Raw genomic sequence first — 14,224 nt, forward strand, 5'->3', positions numbered from 1 at the left:
GGGTGGAGAGGAGATGGACTTTGCAAGTGTGGCAGGCTTTGTTTTGTTTTCACTTGGAAAACAGTGCCCAACTGGAAGGCTTGCTCAGGCACAAACTGCAGAACGACACTGAGGAAACACCTGGCACAGGAAATGCCCACGACAAGCCATCAGTTCCCAGGGTCTGAACTGCAGCAGCCAGCACAGGTTTACAGAAGCTAAGGCTGAAGCCTTGTACCTCTTTCTTCATGGTGGGGTGTGAAGGACACATGCTGGACCTGGCTCAATTCTTCACGTGTGTAATACACACCACACACACACACACACACACACACAAAATCACTGAGAAACCTGGGTTTGAAACTTGCAAAATATTGAAAGCAACCGTTCACATGTGTTAGCGATAGTAAAATACACTGCTGAAATTATATACCGAAGCTCACTTACCGTCACAAAACAAATTTTATTTTGATTAGTTCCGGTGACTCTAAGAATGTGGGGATTAAAGACAAATTTTGTGGGATGAGGGATCAAGACTTTTGGAAGAAAAGACAAGCGGCAAACACACATTATCTGAAAAGCCCCTTTAGGCATGTCAAGGTTAGGTCTGAAAAAATAAATCCAAATTGTTTGGACAATCTCTTATTAAAGTTTACAGAATTATAAACATTTACAACATAATTTTTAGAAACCAATGTCATTTGGAGTGTACAAAGCAAGTTCAGGCTGTGGGAAATTTTTCGTAGCTGAACAATACCATTACATCTGAACATCCTAACTGTATATTTAGGGTTTCTTGAAAGTATTTAGGCGTAGCATTGTAAGAAATGAAACTTACAATCAGCAATACACTTCTAATTGTGTGATATTCACGGTATCTTTAAATTACCTTCAGATAAAACCAATGTGATAGAGATTGATTTTAAAAAAGATTCCAGATTTTATTTTTAGATTGAAAAAACACGAAGGACAAAATTTCTTTGGATCAAAACACTTTCGAGAAATGGAATAAGTAGGTGAGATATTAAAAACTGGCTGAAACTGAACTAGTGGTGTAGGGGGAGAAGTCCCTCAACACATTTTAAACAAAATCTCATATAGCCCCTGAACTGTTCAAGTGGCAGACAAAATAAATTACCATAAATTATACGCCAAGACAACTTAAAAACAAAACAGCTTGACGCTAAGGATTTCCTTAGCGCTTCCAGGAAGTGTGTAACACTGCTTCTGGCCCGCAGGTCGGGTCGGCAACCGTCAAATGTCAGGATAGTTGCAGTAGTAGACCGCTGAGCTGGCGTCGGACACCACGGAGGAAATGGCTCCGTGGCTGTCTGAGAGGTTCACACCGCAGTCATGTCCCTGGTAGGGAAGACCCATCTCGGGCTTATACACAAAGTGTAGATACTGTTCGAATTCCGTGCGGTCCACCTCCCCTAGGAGCTCGGTGGGCTGGTTGGGGTCCGTGCCCTCCCGGCAGGGCAGAGCCTCGGGAGGGGGCGAAGGCTGCCCCGGGCCATGTGCCGGGTGCTGCTGCTGCGGAGGCGGCGGCGGCTGCGGTGGTGCCTGCGGTTGCAGCGGCTGCTGGGGCTGCGGGTGGAAACCGCGCCCGGCGCTTGCGGCGGGGGAGCCCATGGCGCCGTAGTACAGGTGCAAGGCGCTGGGGGGCGCCAGGATCCCCGGCATCGCAGGACCCGAGGGGTCTGGTCCCACTCGCATGGGGCCCGCGGGAGGCTCGGCGGGCACCGTGTAGTCCGAGACCTGTGCGTAAGTGTAGGCGCTGGCCCCCGGGCACTCTCCGGGCAGCGGTGCAGCGAAGAAGGCCGGGTCCTGCTCCACGCCATCCAGCGGGGATGTGTCCGGAGTGGGCAGAGGGTAGCCGTCGAGCGCAGGGGCTCCCAGGCCCTGGCAATCGCGGTAGTGGGCGCCCATATGCGGGGGCAGCAGCGGCGGGCCGGCCGCGAACCCAGGCTCCGGGAAAGGCAAGCCCAGGCCGTCCATAGCCACGCGACCGCCCTCCGGGCCCAGCGCGCCGGCCTGGGGCTCCGCCAGAGCGTGCAGGAAGCCTCCCTCCACCCGCTTCATGCGCTTCACCTGCTTGCGCCGCCGCGGCCGGTACTTGTAGTTAGGGTGATCCTGCATGTGCTGCACTCGCAGCCGCTCGGCCTCCTCCACGAAGGGCCGCTTCTCTGCCAACGTCAATGCCTTCCAGGACTTGCCTGCAGGGGAGGTGGAAAGGCCCGCGGGATTACCTGAGTCCCCCGCACCCAGGTCCCTCTCCCGTGCAACCTTCAAATGGGCGACCCGTCGAGAAACCGAGTCGAATTAGGATGAAAGTCTTGGGCCTCCTTAAAGGCCTTCGAAGGGAGCCTGCCTCCCTTACTTATCTCCCCTTAGTTCGAAAAACTGGCAGAGTCCTCTGGTCCGGGAAGGGCCCGGGCCAGGGGTGTCCCGGTGGCCGTTCAGAAGCGCTGAGAAACCCTTGTATTTGCCTTTGGGTCCCCAAAGACCAAAGCCCCCAAAGACCAAAGCCAAATGTTGCTTTGGTGAGAGAGGGAGCCGGAGGAAGGGAGAGTCGATAGCACACCGGTTTTGTCGGGCGCAAGACTCGGGGGTGGGGGTGGGGGGACGACACCTTCGGGCTTTAGAAGTGGCTCAGCGATTCGCTGGAGCGCGCAGAGTGGCCTGGGTCCCCGGGACTCACCTAGCATCTTGCTCAGCTCCGCGTTGTGCAAATCCGGGTTCTGTTGTGCCAGCCGCTTGCGCTCGTCTTTAGCCCACACCATAAAGGCATTCATCGGCCGCCGTATCCGGGACTCTGCCTTGGCTCGACTCGAGGTCCCGGCGGGCGCCCCGCTACTCGCCACCACCTCGCCTTTCACCTTTACGTCCCCGAGGGGGCTCAGGGACTCGGCCCAGGGGCAGGGGCCCAACCCTGCCATCACCGCGGGCAGCGCGCTCCGGGGCTGGCTCTGGTCGTCACTGGCGTATCCCGCATCCGGGCTGCTCATGGCGCTCCAGACCGACCCCGCGCTCCGCTACCCGCCACGGGACACGCCGCTTCCCCCGACCCTGAGGCAGGGATGGGGAGCTAGCTCAGAGATGCCCAGAGGGACGCGTTAAGTCAGCGCGGGCTCGAACCTCCGGCTGCTCTCCTGGCTAGTCCTAAACTACCGCGCCGACGGCGATCGAGTTCTACCCAGTAACACTGTGAGTGTCCCCCGGCCGCCGGCCCTTTTCTATATAGATGCGGCCAATGGCGCCGCGGGGGCGGGCCGGACCCTAGTCCTTCTGCCCCCGCCCAGCCGGTGGTCCGAGTCCCAAGTCCCTATTCAACCCCACACCCGCCCCTTTCCCCTCCCCCGGTGGAGCGCCGGGACTACACCTGCCAGGGGGAGAAACTGGCTGGAGCCGGGCCCTGGCGCCAAGTCCTCTCTCTGACTCCGAGTACTGAAATAGGAGTATTGAAATTCAGCTGTCTAGGGGTGCGACTGTACCGGAAGATTGAAGCACTAGCCACAAGGTAGTTCACATTAACATACTAGATATCCATTCCACTCTTTGAATAAAAAAAAAAAAAAAAAAAAAAAACCAAAACTTTATTACCGGAGGCAATCGCCTTCATATGGTGTTTTTCAGGGTAAAAAAAATCCTGTTCTCCCAAGAACTCATCATGCTTACATCCTATTAAAAATGTCGAAGGTAAATTGTATTTTTTAAAAACAAAGTTTAACATAAAATGTTACATCGCCGATATTTCATCCATGAATCAAAAGTTCAAGTCAACCCTGGGAAATTCTATATCAATCACAAAATACACATCAGAAAAGCTGCTCGTGTGTGTTTAATAAATAAAAGAAGAAAGGCCTGGTTTTATTTCTAAAGACTTACAAGAGGCCATGGTTCTATCCCAAACATCACAAAAATATAATATAAAATAAAAGGCAAAGAGAGCTGCACTGTGATGTTCGTTGGCGGAAAAGAGCCCATTTAAACAACAAAACCCACAATGTTTAAGATGGTCACCCTAACAGACGATTGCACGGTATTTCTATATATTTCTAAAGGCTGGAAGGAAAAACCCGAGAGCACTTAAATTTACCCAGACCCGAACATACTTTTCTATGGGCTTCTAGACATGTCTGTCCAGCTCCACAGTGCTTATCCCAGAAGCCACTCACTCAGCACCCTGCGAAACTTAGCAAACTAACCAGTCTCTTGAATGGTCAGCCTTATAGCTTGTAAGAGAGGAAGCAGACTAAGAGGCTAGCGCAAGCCCTGGGAGGATATTACTCACAGTGAGCAGCCGGCCTTCAGACCAGAAGCTCCCAAAGAATGCAAGTTCGGAGCTGCATTTGTGTTTGTTTGCATACTGGTGTTTTCTAAGAGGACCGATGTGGTCCTTCTGTATAATTTTGACTGGGGACATAACTCAAAATGCTCATCTAGCAGGCAAGAAGAACTCAGCATAAAAGGAAACCTACGTGATGGCCAATGCCGGTGATTTCGGGAAGTGGAGGCAGTAAAGGTAAGAAGTTCAAAATCACCCTCATAATGTAGATAGAGTTAGAGGCCAGTCTGAGTTCCGTGCAATCCTGTCTGGGGTGGAGAGAGGTGGTTGGGGGGGGGGAGAAAGGGGAAAGAAAACTCAAAGGTGTAGTTTCCAGAGCAGATTTAGTTTACTATGGAGGGCTAATTGATAAGTATCAGTTAACTTATCCTGGGGTGGTCCTTCATGCATCCATGAGGTTAAGGCTTTCTTGTGTGTTGTTTCCGAGAACAAACCTGGCTTACTTCAGGTTCCAAAAGGCACAGAGCTTTTGCTACCTCCTGGTCTGCTAAAATGACTTTTTCTACAAAGAACTTGTATGGAAGGCAGCTTTTCTTGCATTTGTTATGCTGTAAAGCAATGGCATCGCTCCCTCGGGGTTACAGCTGGAACTGTGCAGTGATTGTAGTTGAAGCTTCAGGTTTATAAGCTTCATGGAGGGGGGGGGCTTCAATCTGCCTAGAGAAATCAAAGCAAATGTTATTTTTAATTGGTGATTTGGAAGTAAATTATCTAGTATTAACCGGGGATGTGCTTTTCCTCAAAGCCTTGAGTTTTTCTAAAGAGCTTATTGACTTGAAAGTAAGACAAGAAATGCTTTGCAAATGTTTAAGTAAGGAAACTGTAGGGGTAGAGATAACAATATTACAAATTAATCTCCTAGGCAAGTGCTCTTTTAAAAAAATCTATTTTGTTGCTTATTTGTTTTGAAAGAGGGTCTCCTTTCTCTCTTTCATCCTGCCTCCCAACCTCAGTATCACAGGCCCTGACCACCACAGTGGACCGACTATTAACAGCTAGTAACAGACATCTTTTCAAAGATCTCAGGGCTGGCTTTTCTTTCTGTGAAATCTTGTATAAAATGAGAGTTTTGTTTGGAATGAAGACTGAAAAAAGTAACGGGTTCAGAATGCATTTTCTGTCTTCTCTGTCTTGACTGATTTCTTCGAAAGATAATTCAGGTGGAGGCTAGAAAAAGTATTTGCACATTTTTTACCTGGGTTCCTCCTTCTGTTCGCGCTCAGCAAAGGGGACCTATAATACCCAGAAAGTGGTGGAAAAGAAAACCCAAGGGCGCCCCACCGCTGTTTGCACTCATTCCTGGAGATTAACTCTTTTTCTTTGTGAGAGAAAGAACAAAGCTCTAGGAGTCGAAGCGTCCACATTTTGGCTTTTCTTCCCTCAGAGAAACCACCTCCCTTGGAGTCACAAGGTAGCACTTTTCCTAACAAATCTATCAGAAAAATATGGCACTTTCCCAAGACTAGTCCGCTTCCCACCCTCTTACCTAGATCTAACTTCTGCTGAGCATTCTCTTGACAGAGACTTTGGGAGGAGTGTTGGGGGCAACCGCACCGCAGACCCGCCCGCGGTGTGAGTGGACCACATTTCAGTTTCTTCACTAAATGAGTGTTGGAAGCGGAGCTCACGACGTTATCAAAGCCAGCCACAAATGCCACATGTAAAGAAGCAAACATCCGGAGCGGCTTCCTGCAAGCCTTGCTTTCCTCAACTCTAGAGATTTACTAGGGTGGGGGTGGGTATCTGGAGTACGAGCCAGGCGCGCCTGTCTCCTGCAGCAGGCGGCGGCGGTGGGTGTCACACTGCAGAAACTCTGGGAGTCTACTGACTGCGCCACATCCCCAAATGGGACTCGAGGGTCGAATGTGGGCAAGGAAGCGACAAAAGTAACAAGAAATCGAGCCCGCAACCTCTTGAGGCCTGTAACAAGCGGGTAGGTGATCAACTATGACTCCCTAACAGAAGTCAAAGCTGTGCTCTACCGCGAACCTCTCTGAGTGAACGGTGATATCCCGCAGGTTGTGTGGGGGTTTTGGTGTTCGGATGTCCAGGGCCTGATAAAAGACACTTAAGTCCATTGCGCAGGATCTGTGGACACCAAGGCTGATTCGTGGTCTTTGGAGAGCAAGTTCATGGCGGAGGAAAGGGGTGCGCGGGCCGTCACCCTGGGGACACCCCCCCCCCCCCCCCGGCAGACTCTAAGATAAAGAGACAATAGTACGGTTGGACCACCTAAAACCAGTGAGTGCTTCCGCACCTTCCTCTGGGAGCAAGGAGAGTAGCTGTGTGCCCGCAGAGAGTTGTGCCCAAGGCTCCGCACCTTCCAGGTAGGGCCACTCAAAAGCGACGCTGCGGATTGGCATGTGGCACCTGGGCGCACCAAATGGAGATCAAAATTCGCGAGCAGGACGGGAGAGAAAGCGAAGAGTGGGAAGAAAGATAGCGACACCAGCCCTTATGGTGGTCCGGTGGTCCGTTAGGGTAAGACCTTGCAGTCTTGGCTACACCCACCTTTCCCACCAGAGCTGAGAAAATTCGACCCCAAGATTAACTTGGGGACTGATTCCCCGCACGAGGATGTGAGCGTGCATCCTAAGTGGGCGGGATCTCATGTAACCCTGTTCTGATTCCTCTCTAATTTGTGGCTCTTCTCCCTCCGGCTACCCCCAAGCCCCACCCTAGCAGCTGGCGACTCTTAAGACCGAGTCCTCTTTCCCCCTTGGCCCTGCCTGAGGTTTGCGCAGCGAAGCAGGAAATGCGCGGTTCCCGCTTCACTTCCCAGCTCAGAAACTGGTTGGGAATGTTTCTTAGAACCCACATCCCAGACTGTGAACCCTAGATGAAGTATGGATTCTTTCTCTTTATTGTCTGGCCTGTGGAACTTCAGGTTCTCTTGGAAATGTGGTCGGAGAGCCTTGCTCACATTTCTCTGGAGTCTTTCTTGGACTTTCAAGGGAATTTAAAGTGTGTCTTGGGTTTTATAGGTGGCGGCTACTGTGGTGTGTTACCATTGCTGTCACCCACACCCTAGAAGAGACCAGGGCTTTCTTGGAGAGTTATAATCCTCACCTGACATTCTGAGCCGCATATCCACTGTGAGCAGAGCGCTTGCGCTCCCACGGAAAGAGTGCAGAGGGGCAGGGCATGCTTCCCTGGAATGCCTGGTGTGGTACCATTCCTTTGATTTATTAAAATCCAGCTGCACGTTCTCAGACTATGCTCCTATAATAATATGGTCCCGGCAGGTGTAAGTGATGCTGACCACAGCGGGTCTAGCGTACTGTGCTTTGTTTTGTTTTTGTAGTAGAGGCAGCAAGTGCCTTTCCACCCTGAAAACTCTGCTTCTAAGATTCCCCCTAGGAGGACTGACTTCATGGTGCCAGATGGTTGGTTAGGGCAAGGTGTGCATTCGGTGATCACAGAAAGAATCACAGTTAAGTAGGTTGGAGGACCTGCCACTCCTAATGGCATTCATTACCTCCTGTATGCACCTCGCTGGAGCTAATTTAGCTTCCAAAGCTTAAAAGCAGAAAAGAGAACATTAGGAAGCCTTTGTGGGTTCCGCAGCTGCTCGCAGCTGAATGTTACCTGAACGTCCTTCTCTATCCATTTGTTGTACTTGCCAACAACTTTGTCTTTGATTTATTCATAGCAGTACGGACCTTTATGGTCACTTCATCTTTCACCCAAGATTACACAATTCACCAGTCTTTAATGAATACTTAGGAACAACAGAATGGTTGTCTAGATCAGTCCTGGTGTCTTACTTCTAAGTGAAACACTAAGAACCATCTCAATAGACCTTTAACAACTCATCTGTTTAGGCCAGTAGCCACAGGCTTCTGGAGAGTAATATTCTCTCCCCTTCTTCAATAATTCAGTCTGCAACTTAAATCACACCTTACTGAACATTTAAACCCTGAGATTATTCTATTAGCTTTCAGTGTGAAACCCAGGCTGAAGGTACATGGATAATTTTACACATACCTATGACACAAACGTAAATGTCTGTCGTTGGGGGCATTTTGGAAGTAATCTTTGAAATTTATTTCTTCATAAACATGGTATTGTTTACAAAGCAGTTTCCCTAGCTTGTCTAACACTCACAACTGACCTGGAGGTTTGTGAAGCAGCTACACCTTAGTCTCCTTTTGCCAAGGAGACTGAGGTAGAGAGACGATGGGGGCTGGAGGTCACATGACAAGGCTTCTGGGACCATCTAATTTCCCTAGTTGTCAACAGTTATGGATCGCATTTTGAATTTGTTTCTGTGCCATGTTTACAAATAATGAAAGACAAAGTGGAATTTGCAAGGTCTAAATAAAGAAGGAATTTGGTAGTGATGGATTAATGATCCTTGAACAGGATGCAATGTTCTTATTAACTGGGTCGGGTTAGTTTTGATATCAGAAATACAGCAATTCAAAGGGAAAGCATATCTGGAATATCTAGGTTTTTTAAAGAGACAGATTAAGCCTTACAAGACATTTCATTTGATTCTTGTTTCCTATAGACAAATTCTAATTCAGTTGAACTACATGAGGTCAAAGATGGACCTAAAGTTCATGTAGAAGGAAACCAAAGTTTTAACATTGTGTGGCATGTTCTCTCAGACTGTGAAAGACATAGTTATCTATGATGAACTGTTGAGATTTCATTCATCACCTACTTAAATCACTAGCCTTTGACATACATTATCAAGACTATTTTAAAGGCATAAAAATACAGCAATTAGATAAATTCTCTGTACTCTAATTGATCTTAAGGAGAGAAAATTTTTAATTATTTTGCTTTAAAACAGAAAATTAAGGTACAAAGCAATTTAGTGATTTGCTTGATGCTTCCAATAATCTCAAGAGATAAGGCTGTTCATTTAATCATCAAATAATTATCCAGTCCCACTAAGTATACTGTTTAGTGCATCCCAACTTGTCTGGTAGTGAGAAAAAGCATGGGCGACATGCTCGCTGCTAAGGACTGAGTTCTACTTCCGCAGCTCAGTAGCTTCTTATCTTTGGAATGTTATGAAATCTTTTTAAAACTCATCTGAAAACTGGGGCATAATAACAATACCAATGACTTCTGAGATTTTTATGATGATGAGAGAAGCCCATTGTTCATGAACTCCTTAAAACAGGGCCAGGGACCTAGTAAGTATGAACGCATTTAAATGAGTGTTATGCACCGAGGGAGAAAGAGAAGCTCCCTTTGTGCAGGGTATAGCAAATGGAGCAGCAGAACAAGTCTGATTTCTGATAGAATTATCTACTCCTGTCATGCCTTCATCAAAGTTTATTACAAACTTCTTAGGGAGCCTTCTGTAAACTATTGTGTGTTTTCTGATTGTATTTGAACATGACCTTTTTTTTTATTCTTGTAGTAAGAAAAAATTTAGGAGAAGACATATTAGCCTAGACTCAGTGGTTAAGACACTGGGTGCTTTTCCAGATGACCTTGGTTTGATTCCCAGAACCCACATAGCAGCCCATAATCATCCCTAACTCTTGTTCCTGGGAATCTGATACCCTCTCTAACCTTTGAGGACACTAGGCATGGGGTGCATATACATACATGTAGGCAAAATGACCATACATGTAAAATAAATAAATCTATTAAGAATAAATAAATAAAACCCAAAGCCTCACAAGAAAAAAAATACACACAATCATAAGACATTTAACATTCCATTTTAAAAAAGAAACACAAAGAAACACCTTGCAAGACAGCACTTACCTGCTTGAGCCTAGTATGAGCCTAGATCCTTTCCCTGAATCTTTAAAAGCAAAGTTAATTTTGGTGACAGTGCAGGCACACAGACACAGCCATGCTCTGCAAAGGATGGATGATCTGCACATGCTCGGATCTTCTGGTGCAGCCTGGGCCTTTCTGTGCTGTGGAGTAAAACAATTCCAGATTCTAGGCATGGTTGTTCAATAACTTGATGCCAGGTAAACTAGCAAGTCACTCAAATTGTCTTATACTCAGCTGTCTGAATAGGAAAAACAAAATGAAAGCACCTGGTCTCTGCCCAGTGTGTCCAGAAAAAGAAGTAATCAGATGACCACAAATCTTCTGCAAAGGAAGGGTGCTGAAGGACACAGCTAGTACACAGAGGCTGTGGGCTGTGTGCACCAGAGGACACAGGGCAAGAAGGATGTGCAGAAGATAATATGTGACCGTGAAATGAGGTGGAGGCCAAGGCTTAAGACAGAATCTTGTTTTACATAGAGAAAATGTTGTTTTAAATTTATTGTGTCAAAAAAGATCTCATCTTTGACCCAAGGGAGCACAGATCCTGTTTGAGCGAGGTGAGACTAAATTTACCAGAGTACAGTGTTGTTTAGTAAAACTAACTGTTTACTTCAGTGCTTAGCTGAAAACTAGATCTTGGAAATAGAATTAGCACCTGCACCTTTTTGATATTTTTCCCCCATATTATTTCACATTTCCCTGGCATTTATGGGATACTAAGGCCAAGAAAAACTCCATACCCCACATCCTGCCCTCAGGTTCCAGAGTTCCTAGGGAGAGCTTAAGACTCAGAAATCTCTCTCACATGACACATGCCGACCTATAAATGAAAATGCTTTTAATTAATGCAACTGTGGAAATGCAAGGTGTTCTTTTAAAACAGCTTATTTTGCAAGATGGATTACCATACCATGGTCCCTTCACAGAGCGCCTCCAGCCTGTTTGCCTCTTCTTGCTTAGCCCACCTCTCCTTATTAAATAAACAAAGACCCCTACATTGGTTCCTTCTTGTTTTCTTGTAAATATATGAATGCATAGAACAGTATACGTATAGTAGTTAGTATACAAAATCTATATCACCTGTCAATAAGATAGTTAAATAAAGCTGTGGATAATAGGTGCTACACGAACACATACTATGGTTACATTGCTATACCCGACATGTTGAATTGTTGGTATGTGTGGTTTCAGACTTCAGAGCCATTGGATGTGAATCTGTAGTGTTCCATCCCCACTGCACATTTCCGTTGTGGATTTTCCTAAAGTTCATGTGTGGTCATGTAACCAGTCACGGAATGAGTGTCATTAGTACCTGTCTTAGCTTGCTTTTCTGATGCTGTGAATAAACACTATGACCAAAAGCATCTTGGGAAGGAAAGGGTTTATTTCAGTTTACCACTCTCCAGTCACAATCCATCACTGAGGGAAGTCAGGGCAGGAACTCAGATAGGACCTTGGAGGCAGAAACTGAAGCAGAGACCACAGAAACAGGCTGTTTACTGGCTTGTGCCCGTGATTGCCAGTTGGCTTTCTTATGTAACTCAGGACCTCCTGTCCAGAGGTGTACAACCCACAGTGATCTAGGTCCTCCCACATCAGTCACCAAACAAGAAATGCCCTACAGGCTTTGCTAGAAGCAGTCTGATGGAGACATTTTCTCAAGGGAGGCTCCTCTAGATCTTGTCTGACAAAGGCCATGCAGGACACTCCCCTATGCCACTGTCAGCTGTCTCATTACTGTCATTTTCCCGTGTCTGAATTACAGAATTATCCAGAACATTTTGCTCTCAAGTCTCATCAATCTCCTGAGTCGCTATTAACTTTCAGAAACTTTCTTTACAAGAATGCCCACATCCTGGTCAGGCTGATGGTGACCCATGGATCTTTGCAGGAGCCCCATGGGAACGGTAGTGCACCCCCAGTCTGGGTGTGAAATGCACTGGTGATGTTCGCCACAATCACCTGGTCAAACTAGTGTCTGTTTGATGTCTCCACCTGGAAATTGTTATTCCCCCTTAACACTGGGGACTTTTTCCTAAAAGGGAGAAGTTCTGTCATTATTCTAATATCCTGCTCCTTTGCCGTCCAGCTACTGACCTGCACCTGCACTTGACAGACAACAAGTGTCGGGAAAGACTGGTTTTCTATACCGCTATTCCTCGTATACTCTTGCATTCCTTCTTTTCGTCTGCTGTGTGTTATTGGCACAGATCCATAGGTTAGGTGTTGAACAGTTGGCTGACTTTAAAAGCTAGCATTAGATGGGGTCTCCTGTTTCTTCAGATTTGACCTTCAGAGCACCCTTGAGCTTTCTCCCTCACTCTTTCATTCCTGGTCATCTCTGTCCATTCCCATACACCTGGCATAACCAGACAGTCCAGATTCACCTTGTACTTTCCTTGTCTCAACCTTGTCTCCAGGGAGTCAGAGGCATCTGTTTCTGGAAGAAAGCATTTAGAAGGGAAGTCCTGGGCTCTTCTGGATCCCGAGGAATCGCTACTTCCAAGCACGTTGAGCAGACAGAAACATACACATATCTCCACACCACACACTTACCTGTGCCTTCCTTTTGCTTCGTTTCAGTTGCCATGGGTCTCAGACTGGGAATTTTAGATGAAAAATTCTAAAAATGAGCCATCAAAGTTTTAAATAACTTATTATAGTATATTGTTATTATTATTAATTCCTTACAAGGTGTCTTAATTTATAAATCAAGCTATCATTGAAATGTATATATAGGATGCACAGTAATATAGAGTTGAATATTATTCTTGACTTCAGTTGTCCACTGGAGGATTTTGAGGCATATGCTTCATGGATATGGAATTTTGTGTATACAAGTCCATACACACATGTATACAACTATTTCTATTCACGTGCCTATATACATATGCACATATATGTATGCCTTGAGTTGAGAGTACATCAATTCCAATCCCATCCTAAGGTTCTTTCTAACTTGTTGACGTTATGCAGTAGTGTTATGCAGTAGTATTACCAGTATTAATTCAAGGTATATGTTCATGAGTGCAGAATCCATTTCCCACAATGAAAATCAAGAGACACCACATGTCCCTCCATGCCTGTGTACTTTCTCACAGTAACCATCTCCCAACCACGCCGTCTCCCAACCACGCCATCTCCCAGTCTACACTTTGTTGCCAGGTGTGCCAGAAATTCAGGGTGGCCCTTCTCTTGCCTCCACTCACAGAGTCTGAGATTATACACACATTTCTCTATGTCCAATTTTCTCGTTAAAATTAAAGTAGCAAATGTGCCCATAAGCAAATCATTTTCTTGCTCAGTGTCTTTTTCTGCTAACAAATTCTTTTGGAACGGCTTAAAAACTGAATCAGAAATCACTTTTTCTATTTGACTTGAAGAGGGTCCCCTACGGTTTTGAAATTACACTGTAGAAAGAAACCAAAAACAAATTCCCTTGGGCTTGAGATCCCCGATAATGAAAGACTAAAGGTTAGCTTGACCTCATCGGCTTCCTTACACAAAACTGTCAAAGCTCCAGGGTAGAAAACTTATCTAGGATAGGCAAGGCCCTAGGTTCTACTCCCAGCACCACAGCTGGGATAAAATAGATGAATACATAAATAATTCAATAAGTATTTTTAAAGAGCAAAACAAAAATATGAGAAGAAAGAAGAAGAAACAGTCAAGGAGATTTCCAGAATTATTTATAGACATTTTTGAAGACATACCTCACGGATTGTCACCATTCTGCCCTGCCCCCTCCCCGCACTCTCAATGACCTCCCACAAAGAACATAATGAGTAGCAAGTCAGATTTCCTGACTAATCCCAAGAGTAGGGATTGGGCCATCTGATTTACACTGCTTCTGTGCATGATTGAACTCCCATGAGTCACTTCCATCCGCAGCAGGAGAAAGTTCAACGGGAAGACATGAAAAGGAAGATCAGCCGCCATGTCTCCAAAACGTGCTTGTCCACCTCTAAAATCTGCATCTGTTTATGTGCTGCTGCCCCTTGGAAAAAGATCAAAAGCTAAAACCAGCGCACGGGTCCAGCTTCAGTCACATGACCAGCAGGGACACTCTGCTGGCTAGTTTTATGTCAACTTGTGTCAACCTGAGTTAGAGTCACCAGAGAGGAGAGAGCCTCCACTGAAAGAATG

General features: G+C 46.4%; 1 protein-coding gene across 2 annotated transcripts; it reads right to left on the bottom strand.

Moving 5' to 3' along the window:
* Positions 1-463: 463 nt before the first annotated feature.
* Positions 464-4,138, bottom strand: Sox17 (SRY-box transcription factor 17). Of its 2 annotated transcripts, XM_057790755.1 has the most exons (3): positions 4,095-4,138; positions 2,681-3,048; positions 464-2,195 (listed from the first exon to the last, which is right to left on the bottom strand). In XM_057790755.1, the coding sequence occupies exons 2-3, from the start codon at positions 2,985-2,987 to the stop codon at positions 1,234-1,236; spliced, it is 1,269 nt and encodes a 422-aa protein (XP_057646738.1). In that variant the 5' UTR covers positions 2,988-3,048; positions 4,095-4,138; the 3' UTR covers positions 464-1,233. The 2 variants fall into 2 exon arrangements, with proteins under 2 accessions (XP_057646738.1, XP_057646737.1); XM_057790754.1 differs by lacking the exon at positions 4,095-4,138 and having other exon boundaries at positions 2,681-3,258.
* Positions 4,139-14,224: the final 10,086 nt, after the last annotated feature.

Source organism: Chionomys nivalis, chromosome 16 (assembly GCF_950005125.1).
Source record: "Chionomys nivalis chromosome 16, mChiNiv1.1, whole genome shotgun sequence".
NCBI lineage: Eukaryota > Metazoa > Chordata > Mammalia > Rodentia > Cricetidae > Chionomys > Chionomys nivalis.

Bases quoted from the DNA above. Each gene is read 5' to 3' on its own strand.
- Sox17 (XM_057790755.1), bottom strand. From the start codon at position 2,987: ATGAGCAGCCCGGATGCGGGATACGCCAGTGACGACCAGAGCCAGCCC. The intron at 2,196-2,680 runs GTGAGTCCCGGG...CCTCCCCTGCAG, and splicing joins GGAGCTGAGCAAGATGCTAG to GCAAGTCCTGGAAGGCATTG.